This window comes from Brachycentrus maculatus, unplaced genomic scaffold (assembly GCF_059751285.1).
Source record: "Brachycentrus maculatus isolate JH-2025_06_01 unplaced genomic scaffold, ASM5975128v1 h1tg000120l, whole genome shotgun sequence".
In the NCBI taxonomy this organism is placed as follows: domain Eukaryota; kingdom Metazoa; phylum Arthropoda; class Insecta; order Trichoptera; family Brachycentridae; genus Brachycentrus; species Brachycentrus maculatus.
Window position 1 is genome coordinate 12,265 of NW_028280873.1, and position 22,736 is coordinate 35,000.

General features: G+C 29.7%; 1 protein-coding gene across 2 annotated transcripts in view; it reads right to left on the reverse strand.

The window, feature by feature from the left end:
- Positions 1-22,736, reverse strand: part of LOC148309583 (putative inorganic phosphate cotransporter) — a 42,305-nt gene that overhangs the window by 11,500 nt on the left and 8,069 nt on the right. The window contains exons 1-6 of one of the 2 annotated variants that reach the window (XM_088259865.1): positions 21,228-21,539; positions 17,802-17,938; positions 11,147-11,326; positions 3,540-3,678; positions 2,650-2,870; positions 491-640 (exon numbers count right to left, since the gene is read on the reverse strand). In XM_088259865.1, coding sequence (XP_088115991.1) covers positions 491-640; positions 2,650-2,870; positions 3,540-3,678; positions 11,147-11,326; positions 17,802-17,938; positions 21,228-21,333 — 933 coding nt within the window. In that variant the 5' untranslated portion in view covers positions 21,334-21,539. Of the gene's footprint in view, positions 1-490; positions 641-2,649; positions 2,871-3,539; positions 3,679-11,146; positions 11,327-17,801; positions 17,939-21,227; positions 21,540-22,736 lie in introns of those variants that run through there. The other variant, XM_088259866.1, reaches the window with a different exon arrangement.

Here is a 22,736-nt window from a genome sequence, read left to right on the forward strand (position 1 = left end):
TATATATATATATATATATATAAATCTATATGTATATTGTAAGCAAGTCCGATTAGGAAAAGGTTACTGTCTAAATAAACCTTAAAATGATAAAATATATAATATACACGGCTACGAATAAATTATCGGAAATGGGAATGGATATTTCTGAAGGAAATACTTTTTTTTTATATATGTAAATTTATTATACTTAAATGCCTAATTCAAAAACAATTTAGGCATTAAAATAGCTAGTAAAAATAATAATCGAATTAAATTTCAGTTAATTTTAAATATTTAGTTTAGAATCACACTTCCTCTTTTGTAGTTCTGGAAAATTTCACAAGATGTCGTTAAACTTTTTGTATAATTAAAATTAGAAAACACCGCTAGATGGCACTGTCGTCACTTTTAGTACTACTTTTAAATTCCGCTGGATGTCTCTGCTTTATTAAGATAATAAGGTTAAACTGGAATGTTAAAAAAGACATTTAAAGTATTATTATATTACCTGTTGGATGTCGGCGCCTAGTACTTTGTGAACATAGGATGGAATTTCAGCTAGTAGAGTCACATATCCCCAAAAGCAACCGATATGAGCTACAGCTATTGACCAAACTGGCAAACTTGTGAGGATAGCCTTCCACGGTACCCTCAAATTCTAAAAAAAATACAATATTGGTAAATTATTAAACATTTTACAAATAACAAGATTTCGTATAAATAAAAAAATCTTATCTTGTGAAAGGGGTCCGTAATAGAATGTCGATGAATAATGGTTGATAGGGAAATACTATGATAAAACTCTCTACCTCCTTCCCATAACTCCTTTTTTCCTTTGCATTCCTTTCTAACATCAATCTGTAATTTATGTTTTTTTTTAATGTTTAAGTACCATCTACCATCTGAATGCAAACAGCTAAAGTATATGGTATCAAACGTTTTGACCAATATCACTAGTCTGTTTTTCGTTGGTTTGAAGATATTGTTTTTTAGCTATAAGCCCCTCCAATGTACTTATTTTTTTCTGTACATGAAGTTTAAAAAAATACAATAAAATGTTAAAATGAAACACTGGAATGATATATTAAATGGAGTTCTACAAATTAACCGCCAAATATAGAAATAAAACATATTCTGCAAATGCCTTGGCACTGTTCCGTGTCTGTCTGCCATGTAAGTCGGGGCTGTGGAGGCGTCTGTGTACCGACCAACGTCGGGTGGAATAGGATCTAGCTGACTAACTGAACTAACTTTAATACTAATCCCATTCATTGCCTACACTGGGGCACTTCTAGAAAGTTAGTGGTGTTTTTAAAATCGTTTACATATTTATTCAGATTGACAGTGGCAGGGACATTGAAAGCTATTAAATATTAATTTACATTTAAATCGGAATACAATATGTTTTACATTTTCTATAATTTACCAAACTAAGATCATAAAAAATGCTTTGCAAGAGAGGGTATGTCAAGATACGTTGATGATTCTGTATCAGATCTGGGAATGCGGTTAGGACAGTTTTTAATAAATAAGATTTTGACACTTTTAGATATCAATAACGGACGTAATTAATAACGTACAAATAAATATAAGTGGTAAGAAAACAAACATCAAAAGTTTCCTAATTTTCAATGCAAAATTTGTTTAAAATTTATGTCTTCTTCATGAAAATCGTTTAATTCATTGGAATAAGAAAAAAACATGACATTAAACAGAAAATCACATACTTTATTGCAATAAATTGTAAGGTTGATTTGATTGTTTATTACGTCGATATTTAGTTATTCAAATATAATCCTGAATAAATGTTTAAAATAAAAACATAAATTAACAAATGGACCGATAAATTTTTAGATAAAGTGGGTATTTATGTACATTTGGATAATTAAATTTATGTTTTCACATTTGGACAAATCAGTTTTCAATGTCAGCTAATTCTGACCTTGGTTTGCCAAGATCGATTTAAAAAAATCAAGATCTTCATAAAGGTATTGTTTTGTATACTTTTCATAGAAAATTCATAAAGCCATATGTAATAACAATGTAATCATATACCTTGTACACATTAAGGCCCAGTAGTCGCAACTTAATTTTCTCAAAATCCATGTAACATTTTACGTAATTGATATTTTCTTAAAACACCATTTAAAAGAAAAATTGTTTGAAATTATAATATGTTTTTGAAAAGAAAAGAGTTATTATAAGGTAAAGTGTTAAACATAATTTTTAAGATACATATTTTTTTCTTATATATCGCAGCCGTACAGGAGAAAGTGACCAACTATCAAAATGTAAAATGTTCAGGGGGGCCATTTAAGTCACTTTTGTTTGGCAAGAAAATAAACGTCAATGCATTAGTAATTTTTACCAAGTCAATATATTATACTTCCAAGTTTAAAATCATTTGGGATTTTTTCAGGGCTATACTAAACTAGTAAGATATCAAATAGTCAATGATCACGTTTTTGTAAAACAATGCACTTGATCACTTTCTCCTGTATGCCTACGATATATAAGAAAAAAATATATATTAAAAAGTATTTTTAACACTTTACCTTATAAAAACTGTTTTCTTTTCAAAAACATATTATATTATATTATATTATTTTCAAATACATATAGAGAGTTATTAAAAAAAGTGTCATGAGTTTTTTTCATGTATCTCACCTCGTGAATGTGCACTTGGCCTAAAGATTCCTGGATGTACAGCTTCTCCTCATCGGATATCGTCTTGTGCTGAGCAGGACTATCGGATCCGAAGAGTTGCAGCACTCCAGCAAAGACCACGCTCACAAGGCCCATGGTGTAGAATATTGCGGGCCAGCCCCACGCACTGCCGGCAAGAAAACCGCACGATGACATGGACACCACTGTTCCAAACTGCGCTCCTGGTATAAAATAAATCAATTAATTAATAAACCACATTTACAGTTGTGTTTATTTTTATTTAATTCCGCTTCTGTATTAAAGTGGTAGGCGCATTTGGATTCCAGGCTGGAGATTTCGGGATCGATTCCTAAGGTGGTCAAAATAAATGTTTGACTTTTTTTCTCATATTTACTTAATATCACCCTGAACTGGATCAAGAAGCGCAGAGTTGATGACCTTGCTTTCATGCAATGAACGATCAAGATAGCATTAAGTTGGTACGATGAAGTGCCCTATGCACCATTTAGAGTAGATAAAGGTAAGAAGAAGAATTATAATATGATAAATATAGTAAATTTAAACCAATAAACAAGAAGTTAATAAATACATGTTTCGTACAAAAATATTCCAGAAATATCATCGTTTCACAAAGTTCATTTATTCTGTGAGTTTCCTATATAACTATTTACTTTCTTACTCAAAAAATATCGACATAAAAAAACTAAGAATTTGGGTATCTGTTTGGGAAAAATCTTCCGTGCTTTTGCCAATGTTAGATTAGCTTAGGTTTAGTTGTGAATTACAACTTAACAACTTGTTTTTCATTATCATTGTTATTCAAGATAGACCTGAATATAGACCGAAAAGAAAAATTATAAGTTTAAATCTAAAAATATATATTTACTAACCTCCGTAAACGAAGGTACTGTATCTCGACCTTTCACTAACAGGAGCCCATTTTCCAATGAAGGTGTGCAAAGCTGGTAAGAAGAATCCTTGCGCTAAGCCCTGTATGACCCTGCACGCACAGACTGCTTGCCATCCGCCCTGTGAAAAACAAAATAAAATAATTAATGTAAAAAATTTGTTGTTGCTGATAAATCAACGTCGTTTCGATGATCAAGACCTAGTTACTGTCCGTTCATATTTAATTTACCTCTGATTTATTTAAATTCATATTTATTTTTCTTTACACATATTTATACTATACATATGTTCATATTAATTTAACCTCTGATTTATATTTACAAAAAAACGTAACTAGAAGTAAAATAACTGTAGATTCACTGTTAATCATATTTTCTACATCTAAAACAATACATTAAAATCTGTTCACTAAAATCAAGTATGTAAATCTTTATAAACAGTAAACACAAAATTTTATGTCTGGGCATTTACAGAGCTTACGACCGTCATAGGCTGGTCAAAGTGATCTCTTTACACGCGTGTAACATTAACCAATTCTACCCATAATTGACAACCACACTACTCAAATTCTTAAATCTTCTAGATGTATTGATCAAACTCGAAACACAAATGTGCGAGACTGTCTTTAGACATCTATGATGGGATGAGAAGACCTTTTATTAAGCAAAAACTCTTTCATTTGTATGTGAGGTCCGAATCCTGGATTATATTCAAAGTTGATAAACGCTAGGAAACATCATTTTAAATTTTTATTTAAGCTTCTAATTTATTTTTAACATTTTGGGTGTGTCGAAATACTTGTTCACAAATCTGGATTATCTCCCATTAGGAATTTTTTTTTCTTTATTTTTGACATCTCACCAGCCTATGATGGTCGTTAGCCCTGTAAATGCTCAGACATCCATATTCTTCTTCATCTATGTTGAGATGTCAAAAATAACTCCTAAATGGAGATTATCCAGATTTGTGAACAAGTATATTTGGACACACTCAAAATGTAAATAAAATTTTACCTCAGCCCGTATACAACCCACCTGGCTATAATTTGATCGTGTAAAAGATTTTTTTTTTGCAGTTGGTCGGTAAAAATTTAAAAGATTTTGTCCGACATAATTATATAGTGAGTCCCCAAAAAATAGTTCTCAAGACTTTACGGTTTTCATTTTGATCACACACCTGGAACTATGCGAAATGTGAACAGGTGTGCAAGTTTTGCAAATTATATTGTGTTTTATGACCACCACTTAACATCATCTTGATTACGGGATGCTGAATAATGATTTAAGTGTGATTTTTCACAAAAAAATTCGATTTCAATGCGGTGTTTCTCAAAATTTAATTCGGTGCATTGAATTATTGTTTTAAGACAAAACCTAATTATTGAATAAAATAACTACAATGTGTTTTTTTTCCACGTGAATTTTATTTGACCAGTGACCGGGTTTCGTGGTAACCGACATCATCAACATCTTAACCAGATGATGATGTCCGGTCGCTGGTCAAATAAAATTAACTTGGAAAAAACTACATGGTTTTTATTTTATTGTATAAAATGCAGTTCCACCAAAAAATGTCAGTACAAAACTTTAATTTAATAACTCTAATTAAGTGAGGAAATCATTTTTTGAATAAATAATTGAAAATATATTTCAGTACCTACCTTATCAAAGTTTCATTAATTTTTGGAAATTTCATTTCCAAAATATAAATACATCAATATCTTTTTTGGAAATTTATATTTTACGTATATTTTACCGAGTTTATTTAATGATACAAATCAATACACTGGATTTGCTTCATATTCATACTTTTCAAAATATTAGAATTATACCTTTTTTTCTACAAACCCAAAAGCAATTTTTGGAAAAAGATTAAGATTACGAAAAAAACTGGCGAAACCAAAAATATTCATGATAACTTGACTACAGTAAAAAACATTTAAAATCGTATTATATTTAAAAACAAACACGTACATTTATATCATACATATTTTTTTAGATTTAGTTACAAAAGACTTTTTTTTAAAATTTAGTAGACTTTTATATTTTCCAGATATCTTATTACTAGTTACGCTGTTCCTCTCCAAGAAAGAGACTAAGCTCTTGTGTTTGGAGAGGGACTTAGACTCATTTTTAATTATTTATAAGTACTTATGAAGATTTATACTTTTGTAATAGTTTTTTTCTTTGTGTTATTTTTGCGTGTATAAAAGCCATTTAATTGTTTTTTAAATAGAAAAAAAAACAACGTGAGTAGGTACGTCTTAAATACTTCTATATTTCTTTTATTATTTATATATGTTATGATTACATCATTGTTACCATATACTGTATTAACAAAGTGTACTTTTCGCAAAAAAGTTTAAGAATAATCGAATAAAAAATGTGCTTATGAATAAATCACTCCGCGAACATCTTGAATAAGATTGATGAATTTAGGTTGGTACCTTGTGATCAATAATGCGAACACACCTATCTATTATTAATCAAATGTATGGTTCAACGATGTAAATTATCTCTTGTTTGATCGTTAACGCAGCAGAAATATACGAGTATAACATATATGTTCCATGGTCTTCTTTCCATCACGATTTTTTCAGTCATTACCCTTTCAAGGATGTTGATAGTAACGGTTCAAAAAAGCTATAAATTTAAGTTCCCAACCGAAGAGTTACTTCCGATATTGCCTTAAAAAAAAAATTTTAAGCATTAATTTCGTTACAGACATACTTGTATATAATATGTAAAACCTTATGACCTTAATTTCGATAGTTTGTTTTAATTACCGGGTAGTAATAAATAACACACCCACGACAATATTTGATTTGAACCTTATTCTAATTTCTTGTTTAATTTATTAATTTGTTTTTAATATGTATTCTAACTCTTAAGGTTAAGCGTGCAAGCTGTTATGGTTAATATAGTATAAACAGTATATAATACATAAAAATATTAATAAAACAAAGAATTAAAAAAATTACAATACGTAACACTAAATATAAAATGAAGTGAAATTGAAGGTACATATATAAATATTATATACACATATATACATTTAAAAGCTTTTTTTTACCTTTATTTAATCAGGCCAGTCTAATGATGTCGGTAACGACAAAACTCAGTCACAGGGAAATAAAATTAAAGAGGAAAAGGCAATATACTCTTACTTGTTTAACACCATTTTAGCGTGTGTAGAAATTCTTATTCAAAAACATGATTTCTCCACATGGAAGTTATTTTTACATTTTGACATCTCGACATAAAGGAAGAAGAATATGAGGACCTCTGTGTATTTACAGTGCTTATACCTGCCATAGGCTGGATAAGTGATCATTTAACACACACATAATATTTTCAAACGTCTCTTAATGATCTAGTTTGCGATAGTATTCATGGTTACTTTTTAATAGATTTATATTATCCACTGACACTTCGTGATGGAATTGCATTTTAATATATTATTAGATTAAAACCAATATTTTTGGCTTTTCCACTTTATTTTTATTTGACCAGCGACCGGGTTTCGTCGTTACCAACATCATCAGACTGGTCCAGTCCTGGACCAGTCTGACTGGACCAGTCTGATGATGTCGGTAACGACGAAACCCGGTCGCTGGTCAAATAAAAATAAAGTGGAAAAGCTAAAAATATTGGTTTTAATCTAATAATATAGTATTCATGTTAGTACAAGACGTAAATCTCTCAAAACGTGTGTTTATTTAATCTACTTCAAAATAAAATAGTGAGGGATAAAAATAAATAAATTAAGTTCTTTTTACCTACCACCCACATTAAATTGATTGATTTTGTTTAATATATTATAACAACCGATTCTTTGAATTATAAATAAATAACCATTTTGATGTTTTTAAACTTCACCATTTGAAATTATGAAGTTAATGGTTATTACATAATTCATGAAGAGACCCCCAAAAATTATGAAACATCATAATTGAAAACTATGATCGGTCATAAAATACCTTCATTTTTATGACATCACGATTTTAGTTTATATTAATACTGTAGTTTTGAAAACTGCACAAAGACCTTTACTCCATAATTACATAATAGTTTTTGCCGGCAAATCCGTTTTTGCTTGTTTGGTGATATCATCCGATTGTTATCAAGTCCGAGTAAAAAAAAAAATGGTATAACTCAAATCCCATGATCTTTGATGAATGGACCCAATCTTTTAAATCGTAAATTTAATGAAATCGAAAAAAGTATGGGAATTTTTTAAATCCTGTTCAAGTACAGTGCGTTATCAAAATACAATTATTTTAAAGTCTTTATTCAACTAACTAGCTGTACTCAGTCACGAGTTGCTGTGGCTCAATCTGGTTAAATAAAAAAAAAAACTGTAAGAAAAGAAAATAGGAAACAAACATTTCAGAATTTTCAATTTTCCAATATTTTTTCGTAGATTGAAAATGCTGAATTAACAACAATTGTCAAGAAGCATGCTGCCGTCATGACCAATATTTAGTTTTTAGTGTATTGCGGTAAACTATACTGTTGAATTTTTACTATTTGTATTATTTATTTACCTGTATTACAAGACAACTAACTTGTTTTTACTTTAATATTACAGTTGAAATACATTCTTTCTGACAAATGTGCGGCATAACGTTTTTCTTTTTAAATATAAGAATTTAATTTTTAATAGAAATCTAGCGAAAATGTCATTTTATCTCTCGTAAAAAAGTTATGTGATAATTTTATTTAAAAAATATGAAGGTCACACTCATTTTGTTACATCCATGTATCATATCATATACTATAAGAAAAATTCCATTCGTTATTAATGATCGGTTTCCGATTATATTAGCAGGGCTATAAAATTGACAGTTACAGTAGGAAACGACCTCAAATTGGTACGATTCTTTTGATCAAACTATGAAAGTTGTATCGTATAATGTCCGACTGTACGGAAATAAATAAACTTGCGTCTTCACTAAGGCGAATGTTAGTCAATAAAATGCATTGCAAGGATTTAGATCCGTGTAAAAGATAAAATTTGGAGTAATTGTTCAAGCTTGTCATAGTAAATAAATGGTACAAGGTTTTCTTATAAAATATTACAATACACGCTAAAGAAGTGAATCCATTTTAGAAAGAGCCAAGTAATGTATTTATTTAATGTTTTGACTGTTATATGTGTTTATATATATATATATATATATATATATATATATATATATATATATATATATATATATATATATATATATATATATATATATATATATATATATATATATATATATATATATATATATATATATATATATATATATATATATATATATATATATATATATATATATATATATATATATATATATAATAAAATTGACGAATGACTATTTGGTTGGTACGTTCATTTTTATATTAAATGAAAAATAATATAGATAAAAAAAGCCAAATGCCGGGTTTTAATCCGTGGGATGCTCCGACTTTTCATCTTCTTTAATATAAAAAAGAAAGGAGAGTGTCGGGTTGTGGTCCCGTGGTTAGTGTCGCGGACTCTGAAGTCAGAGTCTCTCGGTTCGAACCCAGTCAACCACAATATGATACCTTTTTCTTATAATGAGCCGCTTAGGCTCACAAAAATAGTATGAAATTCAAATAGTTGTGTAAATAATAAAACACAAATATTTCTCATTAAAAAAAAAAAGATGTTCAAATAACAAAAAAAACTGATCTTAAAATAAGTTAAATAATAATTTAAAACGATATATTCAGGCATCTCCTTGTACGTATAAAAATTCTGAAAGAACTTCACACTATTTTAACCACAGGTATCACAAAGGAAGTAACAAACAAAAAATATTAAAAATAAATTTATGCTTCACAGCATAAAAATATCTTTCGAAACTTGAGTAGTGTGTAAAATCAATCATTTGTAGAATGACGAATTGATCACTTAAACCAGCTAATGATAGATCATAAGCGCTGTATTTCCCAGGCTTCCATACTCTTCTTCATCTCTGCTTAAGATATCGTAGTCATAAAGGAGAAAGTGACCAAGTACATTTTTTTACAAAAACGTGATGATTGACTATTTGATATCTTACTACCTTAATATTGCCCTGAAAAAAATCTCAAAGGATTTTAAACTTGGAAATATAATTTATTTACTTGTTTTATATGACAAACTGTATAAATGTTTATATTATTGCTAAGCAAAAGTGACTTAAATGGTCGTCCTGAATATTTTAAGTTTTCTAAAAGTCTTTTTCTCCTGTACGACTACGATATACATAAAATAAAATCTTGATAAAATATATCCTTTAAAATGCGGCTAGAATTTTATGATAATTTTATATTTTGCAGGTGATTACTATGAATAAAATTATTACGCAATGCATATGACAAGTATGTATAATACGAAGAATACGCACCCGTATAGCCTACATGGTCAGAGTAAGCACTCATTACATATTTCGTAATATTTGTTGTAATATTCCCCATAAGTCTGATAATTATTACTAAATCGTAAATTATCAATATAAACTATGGTTTTAACCTTTACTGTCATGTAGATCATTATCCATTTTATATAATTTAAACTAAATTACTTAAATTTGTTTAAATATTCAAATAAAGCATTTGTTAATGACCACTTTTTTGAGTTTATTAATGGCAGAGATAATATAGAACGTCACACCAATATTTGCAAACAATCTTCTCTTCTTCCATATACATGCATCTAACATACATACTAACCAATTATTCCTAACCTGACCACCTTCAAGTATTTAAAATACATACTTGATCATGAGTGAAGAAAGAATAGTAAAATAAATAATCGACGCAAATGTGGTTGGTATAAGAAGCAGAAGAAGATCGAGGAAAACTTGGCAAGGTCGACTATTTGAATACTTGATAGTGTAAAGTACATTTGATTATCATGCTGGTGGTCCCGGGTTCGATTCCCCTGGAAATTTGAGTATTTTGTAACTCTTAAATGTATTTAATATTAACCTAGACTGATACCTCCATTTCGAGATTGATCACCCTACCTTCATATAAAAAACGATCAAATTTAATTCGATTTTATGCAGTGCCCTATGTACCATTAGGTGCAAATAAGAGTCAGTATCAGTACTTATTTACCATGTTTTTTTTCGAGAATTCATCAGTTTTATGCAGTGCCCTATGCACCATTAGTTTTCAATAAGAGTTGTGACAGTGGTAATTTTGTTCCATTGTATTTTACGTCTTTTTTCACACTGAAGGTTTCCTTTTTTTTTTATTTAAACACATTTCACTGTAAAAATTTAACCAAAAATTAACACAATTTCTAATCAAGGGGTAAACCAACCTATGCGGCTGTCCAAACTCAAAACACAGAAAAGGACATTTTTTGTAGTACGTTTTTTTGCATTTTTGGACTAAGTAGGTTCTACTTAGTCCATAAATGCAAAAAAAACGCACTACAAAAAAATGACCCTTACTGTGTTTTAAGTTTGGACAGCCGTATGAATTACGATATTTTAAAACATAAAATATTGTCAAATTTAAACAACGTTTAAAAAAAAAGCCTATCATTATAATGTTTAAAGAAAGTATGCAATACTACTCACAATGTGTGCAGACCAGGGAATTAGAAGAGAGGATAGGCCATTCACAACGGAAGCCATCACGAGGAGTCTCTTCCCTCCGTACGCATGCGCGAGCTGGCCGGCCGGAAGTTGCATGATACAGTACCCCCACAGAAACGAACTGAGGATTATATCCTGTGTCTGTTTGTCCCATTCGAATATCTGAAATAAAATTGTCAATAAATCAGAAAACTGAAGTAATCTACCAATAATAATTGAGTTGTGTTGTGGTTCCGTGGTCGGTGCTGACTCTTTTGTCCAAGTTTCTGGTTCAACAACACATTTTCAACCTTCTAAGTCTTGAAAATGGTATTAAATTTAAATCGTTTATATTAGTCTTTTTGAAAAATAAAAGCTGTAAAGACAAAGGAGTTTGGCGATCTATCCTCTCTGCCTACCCCTACAGAAGAGAAGTTATGGTTAATTTGTTAGTTATTTAGATCATCAACTAGTAAAAAAAATTGTTTAAATTCTGTTAAAATCATTTTATTTCATTTTTTTAAATATTGGGCTTCTTATTTTAAGGATATAAGAAAAGCAAACAAAGCAATCACAAAACATAAAAAAATAGTTTTTAATAAAAAAAAAACGAAACTTAATTCATTTGTCGATTTTTTTAAATATAATATAACAACCGTTTCAAAAGTTCAAAAATCTAATGAATAGAATATATGTGTACAGCCAATACTTTAACACAAACATACATACCTACATATGTATGCATATTATGGTATATGTACCATATAGTATCATAATTATTAAACCGATTTTGTGTCCATTTTCATCAGTTTATTGTAATAAAATCTGTGTCAGAAAAAACGCTCTAGATTCAGTAATTTTGATTACAAGGAAATAATGTTACGGTCTTATATTTATGTATGGTGTAACGATTAAGTAATATTTTACCAAACGGATCGACCGTGGCCTAGCAAGAAACTAGCGTAAACTCGATGCGAGTTCTTGACATTGAATATTTTAAATACATATACTTTATTGAACGGATTATTCACATACAAGAACCGACAGTGATTAAATTCAACAAGATGTTTAATTAATATCTCGACATAGATGAAGAATTCTTGGCAAATAAAAAGAAGTTGAAGAAATGTGATCTTTTTAATTGAAGCATAAATGAATTTTTTGTGAAATTTGAGAAACATGGTTGCCAAATGCTGTGATGGGTATTGTTACACAGTGTATAAAGTAAACCAGCCGACAGAGACAGGTCGTTACACATGTAAATGCCAGATTTAATAGACAATCTCTTCAATAATTCAATCTCTGAGATATCGATGAAAAATCTTTTAAATACCTACTAATTTAGTTCACGATGTATATATATACATAAGTGTGTATATTTATATTTTTTTTGACATCTCATCAAAGATTAAGAAGAATATGGAAGTCTGGGCATTTACGGGGCTGACGACCGTCATAGGCTGGTTTAAGTGATCACTTTACACACGTGTAACATTCACCAATTCTACCCATTATTGACAACCACACTACTCAAATTCCTTGGAAGTTCTGTACATATGAACCAATTTAGAAACCTTGTTCTTGATTCACTAGAACTTCACTAGAGATATATATTGGTGAGATAACAAAAAATAATATGAAAATAACTCCTTTAATTGGAGATAATCCAGATTTTGTGAACAAGTATTTGGACACACTCAAAATGTTTCTCAAAAAAAAAAATATATATATTTATATATATATATATATATATATTTATATATATATATATATATATATATATATATATATATATATATATATATATATATATATATATATATATATATATATATATATATATATATATATATATATATATATATATATATATATAAATAATAGATACACAACACTATCATCAAAACAGAAGTTCACGAGAAATGTATTTTAAACGATTTGGCATAGCCTTGCATAATACATTCGCAATAAATAATCATTAACAATTTTCTTGAAGTAGATTTTACTGATCATTTTATAAACTGTGTAAGATCCACCATTCATGGTTGGAATTAACATTCAACCACATAACTCGAAAATCTAATATTTATATACATATGAGCATTAATTTAAAGTCATTCGTATTTTACAAAAAAGCTTCATCGGCAATTGTGATTGAAATTAAATACTTAAAAAATATGAACAAAACAACAACAAAAAATATGGTACGAAAATTTTTGCTCAACCCTCAAAGAATATCTAACAAACTGTTCAAAATGTATTTGATACTTTTATAAATCATCACGTCAGATCCGACGGATCCGGTATTTCTCAGTAGGTAGAGTACCAAAAACCAATATATCAGATTTTGCCAAAGGGTTAAAGATTAATATGTAATACAATTGAAAGGGTGCAATCCAAAGTTCAAGTCAATTACCTGCACCAGAAAATATTTTAATTTGACCGTTAACAGTCATGAATTCCTTCTAGTTCTCGCAACCTTATTCGACACGAAATAAAAATTTAAACGGAAACAGATATTACTTGTCTTGCATGTATTAACTAAAGTATGATGATTTCATGTTATTATTTGAACATAATATAATTGCAATTTATTTAATGTACATATCCCTCACTCCTTTCAAGAACGTCATCAATCAAAAAACTTGATTTTTCAGGAGAACGTTTTTAAAGTTTAAAAATATAATACAATGTATTAAAAATAAATATCAAGCCACTTATTGAACTTTTTACTGTGCAACAGATCTTTTTAGGTAACACATGAAGGTTTTTTCTCCATTTGAAAAGTATTTAGTATATTTAAAAAAAATAATTAAATAATATCTTTCCTTCAAAATGCAAAAACAACACTTTCTGCCCTGTAGCGGGTAAATATTAAGTTTAAAATATGTCTCTTTTGCTGGGATATAGTACATTTTCTGGGCATTCCGAAAACATGCCCAACTCAAAATTCACGATTTTTGATTTATGACGTTCTTGAAAGGAGTGAGCGATATAGTTACTCATGTCAGTTGACTACCTCGAGATATCGTGTTGAACTAGACATCGTGAATGCAGGTTACACAAATTGATTTTTTGTTCGCACATTTTCGTTAAAGAGATGGCCAGATTTCCGCATTTTTAGATTCCATTAATGTTTCGACTTTTCGATAAATATCATACTTAGTTTTTAAAAAATCACTTAATCATTTGCAATAAAACGAAAGTTGTCAAGGTTAATCACTTAAATATCATTGATTCTTTCATATTCTCTTCTGGTAGTCAAAATTATTATTTCATGTACGGATTATCATTTGTAAAATATTTATGTTTATTTGGCGGGGGGCATACTAAAACTAGCATAACTTCGCTTACATTTATATAAAAAATACGAAATACAGATTTTATAATTTTCCATTCCGTATTCATATTCATCATATTCCTAGAATCACAGACCGAGTAATGGTAACTAAACCATAGGTAATTTATTATAAAATATGACATCTCAACATAGATGAAGAAGAATATGGAAGTAATATTCACAGGGCTGATGACCTGTTATATAGAGCTAAGTATAATTGATCACTTATGCACATGTAATATTTTCCATTGTACTCAGGATTGACAAGCACAATTTTCAAATTTCGGAACTAATATATATTGTGTTTTAAATAATACCTTCGTTTACATATACGTTCTTGGTACCATCTATGGTTAAGTTGAGTAAGCTTTTTATTCAGCGGAAACCTTCATGAGCTGTGTATAATATTCTTTATGAATAAACAAAGAGACTTATCATTTCACCAGTTATTTTATTTACAGTATTATATGAATATTCAGTCTTCCATATTCTTCTTCGTCTATGTTGAGATGTCAATATATTTATGATTAATTTATAGAGAACTCAGACTTTCATATATGTTAATACTTCATCCACGTTGAAATGTCAAAAACGTGTTACTTTTTAATTATTTTTTGAAATCTCATCAAAGATGAATATGAATATGGAAGTCTGAGCATTTACGGGGCTTACGACCGTCATAGGCTGGTTTAAGTGATCACTTTACACACGTGTAACATTCACCAATTCTACCCATTATTGACAACCACACTACTCAAATTCTTGGAAGTTCTATATATATGAACCAATTTAGAAACCTTGTTCTTAAATCACTAGAACTTCACTAGAGACATCGATTGGTAAAATGTAAAGAAGCTCTTTACTAAGCAGAAACTCTTTTATTAGTATGTGAGATCTGAATCCTGGATTATAATCACACACATGATTTTTCTGGCGTTACTATTTAATTACAAAATTTTAAGTGTGTAGAAATACTTATTCACTAATCTGGATTATCTCCAAGTAGGATTTTTTTTAAAACATCATCAATATATTAATATATAATATCTAGACGTTTCAACAAATTTAGTAGTGTGATTGTCGATCATAGCAAGCCTATGACGATCGTAAGCCCTGATAATACCCAGACTTTCATTTTATTATTTGTCCATTTTGAAATGTCAAAAAAAATAATTACATTTACATGCTGTGTAATAATGTTTGCACTTCCTAGATGTTATAATAATACCAAATGGCATTTATACCTTAACTATAAATACGCTAATAACACGAATAATTGCGACCGGCCGAAATGACCCGACCACGACTCGAAGGTTGCGCAAATATCTTGTGAACTTGCCATTCCCAAGGCTTCTTGCATTGAATCATCGGACGTAATAATCATTAACCTTAAAATATGCGATCGTGTCATTTCTCTAAGCGAGCCAATTAATAACGTCTAATTACATAACAGCCATTAACAGTTCGCAATGCCACGCAAAAGTTGAGAAAAATAATAGTTATTATGGTATAAATTTACAGTCATGTTTCTGATTTCATACTGACGTGCGAATTGTCACGTCTGAATGGGTAAATATTTTTATTTATTAATGATATATTATGTATATTACTTACTCATCATTACGCCGCTTACCACGGGGGTAAGCAGATATAATTGAACTCCACACCAATCTGTCTTTGCAAACAATATTCGCCTCTTTCACATTAATACAGTTCTCCGAGATCAATAGCTGTACGTGTAATGGATGAGACATTTCATGATATCTCTCATCTGTTATTTTTTGCTCCCACTTCAGCTTTCAAATACAACAGCTGGAGGCGCGTTGCAGGAGCCTGGGTGAGGGAGGACCAATTCGACATCTGATCTGTGTTAGTTCATAAGGAACGCTCACGAGAGTTGGTATCATATATGATAAAAATAGCGAAGGACGTTGGTACCATAAACCAAGCTAGGACACAAAATGCCGAACCCTCTTCTAGTGGAACGGAAGGCCTGTTGACGACAGTCAATAGTTCGGGAGTTTTACGCGGTTTTCTCTCCCCATATATTCGGTTCAAACCCTTATCTGCACCCAAATGGTGCATAGGACACTGCATCATATAAACTCAGTGTTATCTTGATCGTTAACACACGAAGGAAAGGTGATCAGCCCTCCGCTACAGGTACCAGTCCAGGATAATATTGAGTAAATATTAGAGTGAAAAAAAATCACTTGTATTTATTTGAACCCCCTGGGAATCAAACCCGGGGCCTTCGTAACGGTAGCCGAGCTTGCTTACCATTATACTACAGAGGGGAACCAATATACTCTCCGGTTATTCTGACTCCTAATTTTCCTCGATCTCCTTTGCATCTGTTTCTAACTACATTCGCGTCATAATTTTTTTTGCCTTTCTTTTGTAGTGTTTGCATATTGAATATATAACACAAATAATTTTAGAACCTAGTTAGGAAGACTCTATTTATCACGGTAAAATATTGACTTGATGAACAGGATACTCAAGCTTGAGAGGCTTTTAGCACTAATTAGAATATCAACAAAAGAATTATAAGTATGATGATGCTGATATTGCTTTATTGCAATACTCACGCCAAGGAACCGGTTAATCTTCCTAAAATCTCGGAGAATGTAAATATTATGATAATGCATCTCATGGGAAACTTCTACATTTTAATGAACAAAGCTACCATTTAAAACATGTTTATAAAAGAAGAAGATATGTTTTTGCCGAGAGTTTTCACTCGTGAATCACCTGAAATTATAGAAATTTCATTTATTGATTCGGCAGTCACATTGTGGTAAAATCTATCCATTTTTAATATAAGTTTTACGTAATAATTTTAAATAGTAGTATTTAACTTTTGAAATAATGGTATTTACTAAATAAAACTTGAATTAAAAATTAAAATATAGTAGTTAGAAGCTCTTATAACGAGTATAATTTGTTCCAGAATCTTACTCGTTAAGAGAAACATTTTTTTTGTTTTGACTAACAAGCTTACAAGTGAATGTCGTGAAAAGGGGACTTGCCCATTCTCTGTAACTTGTTACGCGAATTGTCGCTCGTTAAGGGAGTGATTTTTGCACTTTTTTTGCTCGTTTTACGAATTAATTGTTATGAGAGGTGCTCGTTATGAGAGGTTCCACTGTAACTTTAAACATAAAGAGTTAACCCACTGAAAACTAGGTTTGATCTATAAAATTAATAAAGTTGTAGCGTAAGTAGGGCCATGATAAGCGGTGTTAAGACGTAGCTATATTTCAGAGTCACTTATACGTTAGGGAATTCAAAAAATGTCATTTTTACTGCACATACCTCCACATCAGCATTAGTGTTGTACAGATCAGTCATTGCAACGATTCCTACACTCAGAGCGACCCCTACAGCTTCGCTGATAGCCATCCCAAAGAAGAGGAGTTGTGCTTGTATGTGTCGCGTACCCAGCCTCAGAACTAAAAAGAAAAATTAACAAAAAATAATGAAAACATACCAAAAAGTCTTATTTTTTATCAATACTTTTAATATATATGAATTTAAAATATAAATGAATCGAAATTCGTCAAGAAACAGTCGTATTTCCGATGTTGATTAGAAAGTATTGTATAACATAATTGATAATCGCTACTTAAATTTTAAAGGTCACTGAGAAATACGGTACTACAAAAGAAGATTATTTATCGATTTGGCATTAATGTTGTGGAATGGCATGTTGCTTATTTTAAAAATTAAACAGTTCTTTAATACCTTTTATTGAGTTTTATTTCATTGCACACGACTAGTTAAAAAAAACATAGTTGCTTTCATCAACAGGTGATTACAAAAACTAATTTTAATCACCTTTTGATGAAAACAACTGATGTTTTTTAAACTAGTTGTGTAATGAAATAAACCTCAATAAGTAGAATTATACAAGTGTATAATTTAAAAGAACGTTGGATAAAGAATGCCGAAATTGTAGAGACTTCTAAATCTTACTTTTTTTTTAAATTAAAACGCCTTAGTATATTGGTCATATATTGGTTAAAAGAAAAATAATTTTATTGTAACGCTCGTAATCCTGGGAATATTTAAGGTTAAGGGACTCCTATCAAAGAAGTCGGGCGATAGCTTCGTTGATGACTCGTGACAGTATCAGTAAAAATATATAATTATAGACAGCTTGTATGGCAATCTTTACAATTATTTTATTACATAGCTACGAAGAAAAATTAATAACTTTATATTTTGATAATTTTGATTATTACATGAAATTTTACGACCAAAGTCTAGGAAATTCCACAGGGTCAAGTTTTCACAGGAAAATATAATTATCACAGTTTTATCATCTGAACCTTCGACATAATTTGTCACGGAAATGCGACTTGAAATCTTAAATAATGGACTTTTAATTTGTCGAGTTTTAACAATTTTCGCAATTTCATCGGAAGGTCGTAAACCGGATGTCGTTTAATTGCATTTCCAAATGCAATAGTACCTACCAATTGACCAAGAAAAATATTGTTATTGAATACAAACGTGTCTTTGTTCTTTGAACACTGCTTGCTTTGTTTTTTTTGTATACTAAAAGTAACCGTCAGTTATTTTTTGTTTGTTAAGTAAACCCATTACTCTGTAAACATTTTTGTATGTGTTACCTTAATGCTCTTATAAACAAAATGGTTTGAGCTTTGTTGCGTTATTAGTACACAGAGGACAAAGCCTAATTGGGCAAGAAAGAAAATAGAAAAAGATGGGATATGAGAAAAGGAGAATAACAGCAATGGCTAAGACGTTTGGGGTATCAGTACTCTCACTTCTTTTTCTTTTAATTCTTATCATGGTATATAGGGCATCGCTTTGATAAAATCTTATCTTAATCGTTAATTGTATGAAGGTAAGGTATCTTGACTTGACTGGTACATGAAGTCCTGCGCAGGACTTCATGTACCAGTCCAGAGTGATATTAATTAAGTATGACGGTAAAGAAAACTCTTACTAAATAGCTTGTGGAAATTCGTGATCGATAATATCTAGAAGTTCATTGTGGAAAACTTGTTGGCATTGCATTCACACATATATTTTATTGCAATTAAAAATACTTTTTTTAAACACAGTAATCGTTTTGTACCATTTACCGGTTTTATACCTATCGTCAAATGTTATACTTAAAGCTGTCACAATATGAAAGTGAATTTATTATGTTTTTCTAAAGAAATGTGCTCAGAATTCTACAAAGCAAAAAGTCCTTTCAAGCTGGGAATACCATAGGTGTAACCAAACCTGAAACTTTTTTTTCTGTTTATTTTATTAATAAACATAACGAAAAAAAATAGAGGCTCTCTCTCCTCTAAAAATAGAGGCTTCTAGAGTTACACTGCTTTAAAAAAAACCTAACTTGTACAATAAACCCCCCCAGATAGGTACAGCATTTATCAATGGAAAAGTTGTAAGTAGTTAATGTTTTTAAATTGTATTTTAATCTTAAATGACTTATTTTAGTCTTTTCCGCTGCCAAAAAAGGAAAATTATGTTGAATATTTAAAGTATTAACGCTGTGGATCATTGATATATATTTTGGAGATAAAAAATACTTTATTTTTATAGCCACAAAACATATTTAGACATAAAACAAACTAAAAATAGTCATAAAACAAACCCTGAAGAGGGCAACAGGTTGTAACCGAAACTAGTTAGTTTTTAATAAAAATGTGAGTGGATCAAAAAACAAAGTAGTTTATTTCTCATAAAAATAAAAAAACCTTATTTTTAAAACTTACTTCTTTTAACATTCCCTCTGATAATGCGGTACCTATATCAACGTTATAGGGGGTTTTACTGTAGTTTGCGTCAGAAGTTAAGACACCAGTTTGTGGCATTGGGAGCTGTCGGGTTAATTGCACTTACAAATTCAAGATTACCCAACGGCCAAGAAATAATAATTTATAGTTATTGTCCACAAAGTGTCTCTGTTCTACGACCATTGTTTAGTTATAAAAGTGACCATACTGTTAAAAATTTAAGGTCAAGACTAAATCATACATAAATATTTTTCCAAGGTTTAAGCGAAAGCTTACGGAACAATAAGCATTTTTTAAATGACTTTAATTGCTTTTATTTTTCAACTTTGGAAATGACTGATTTATTTTTAAATATTGTAGTACATTTTTACAAAAAAATCTTGTTTTGAGTATATATTTAGACGAGATTTATATTTAAAAAGATAAAGACACACATATATCTAAGTACATCATAGAAAGAATTTATGCTAAGCAGATTTTTGTAAAGTTTTTTGTAGGGAGCAGTTTTTTTAAAGTATTGATGAAAATAACGGTTTCTTATTATAATAAAAAAGACTGTTAAAATAATTATGCCTGTAAAATACATTAACGGAGGATACAATATGCATGTATGTAAAAAGTATAGAAAAGCGTATATTAATTTTTGATATTCAGGAATATTCCAACATACTTTGCTTATAAAATGATTTCCAAATAGAACATCTCTGATTTGAAGTAAGTGTTCAGGTATCTATATGTAACATTTGAACGATCGCATTAATTTAAAAACCAAAATACAACAAACTGTAATTTATTTTGCAAGTTAACCGTTCTATGTAAATTTAATAGTGGCACATCATATACATATAATAAAATTCTGAGACGTCAAATGACTAAATAATCGAATCGTCAAATGACTAAATAATCGAATCTAGAAAAAAAATACAACAACAAAATAGTTAAATTTTTAGGAATAATTAATTACCAGTTCTCTCTTCATTTTCACTACCAATTTCTTCATAACCGCTTCTTCTTCTTCTTCCTAGCAATCTCAAAAATCTATCTAAAAATTTTGAGCGAAACACGTCCATTTCTTTAAATTATTTATTAAAAATACTCAAAAATTATTACGGGCTCACAAAAGCAAATAATTAAAAAAAACACCAGTAATTTAATAAAAATTGTTCTTTGAATATTCAAAATATTCGTTAACTCGAAGAAAAGAGTCTAGAGTTGTTTAAATGATGTTGTATAAACAAATTCGACACTATTGTTGAACGCAAAGAAAAAAGTGACTGGTCAGTTTTATTTAATGACGGATAATTTATAAAATTCTAACATGAGTTATCATATAACTAAGTACACATTTACATACGATATAACAGTTGACTCATTTCTTTCCGATTTATATTCAAGGGTTATCACTGAGAGAAACAATTATTTCGACAAACTAATATTTTAAACCATTTAATTATTATTTTATATAAAATACGTGTATCATAACACGAATACTAAAACGAACAAGTTCCCAAGTAACGAATTTCAATTTCATACATTGATTCGGCAGTCACTTTGTGGTTAAATCTTTTTCACTTGAGTTTTACTTATTAAATACTACTATGTCTTAAAATCTATTGTGACACGTGTTTCGATACATTACGCATTATTGTCAAACACCGTATTAAATGATGCGGAATGCATCGAAACACGTGTCATAATAGATTTTAAGAAATAGTAGTACGAGTATTTGCTAAGTAAAACTCGTATACAAAAAATAATAATTTAAAGGCATTGGTATAATAAAATGAAAAGTTAAAAAGTGTGTGTGTGTGTGTGTGTGTGTGTGTGTGTGTATGTAATCAGCTTAGCGCTTTGGATACTAGTCAAGGGTAATATTAAACATACTCCAAAAAGAATGCTTTATCAATGAAATATTTTTTTTAACGAGTAGAATTTAAAAAATATCTAGTAACGTACTGCGTGAAAACATGAATTTATATTTTACATAACTATGTGGCATCCTTGCCAGAGTTATCATTTTAATAAGGATAATAAACTCATAATATTTTTAATTGAACGTCTTTTCTTAGCAACCAATATTTATATACAATACAGTTTTTAATAAAATATATAAACTTGTTATTAAAAATGTTAATTAAGAATATCAACAAACATCTGTAATCTATATATATATAGTAAAATTATGTCATAAGAAAAATCTCGAAGGTTTTGACTAATATTAAAGTATATCGGGGACCAATCATGACGACGCAGACGCATCCGCATTAGCTTCCGCTCCGGATATTTTTTCAGGTACATGACGAACTAATTTTTATGCTTTCTTCCTTATAAAAATACTTGACGGTCACTTATATCTTTATTTCGTACAATGTTTCATGTTGTTCGTCTCTCTAGCGGACGAATTGAGAAAAAAGACACAAATTCTGCACTCGAAAATTTATCGAAATCTGTTGGTTCTTTCGAATGCTCGATA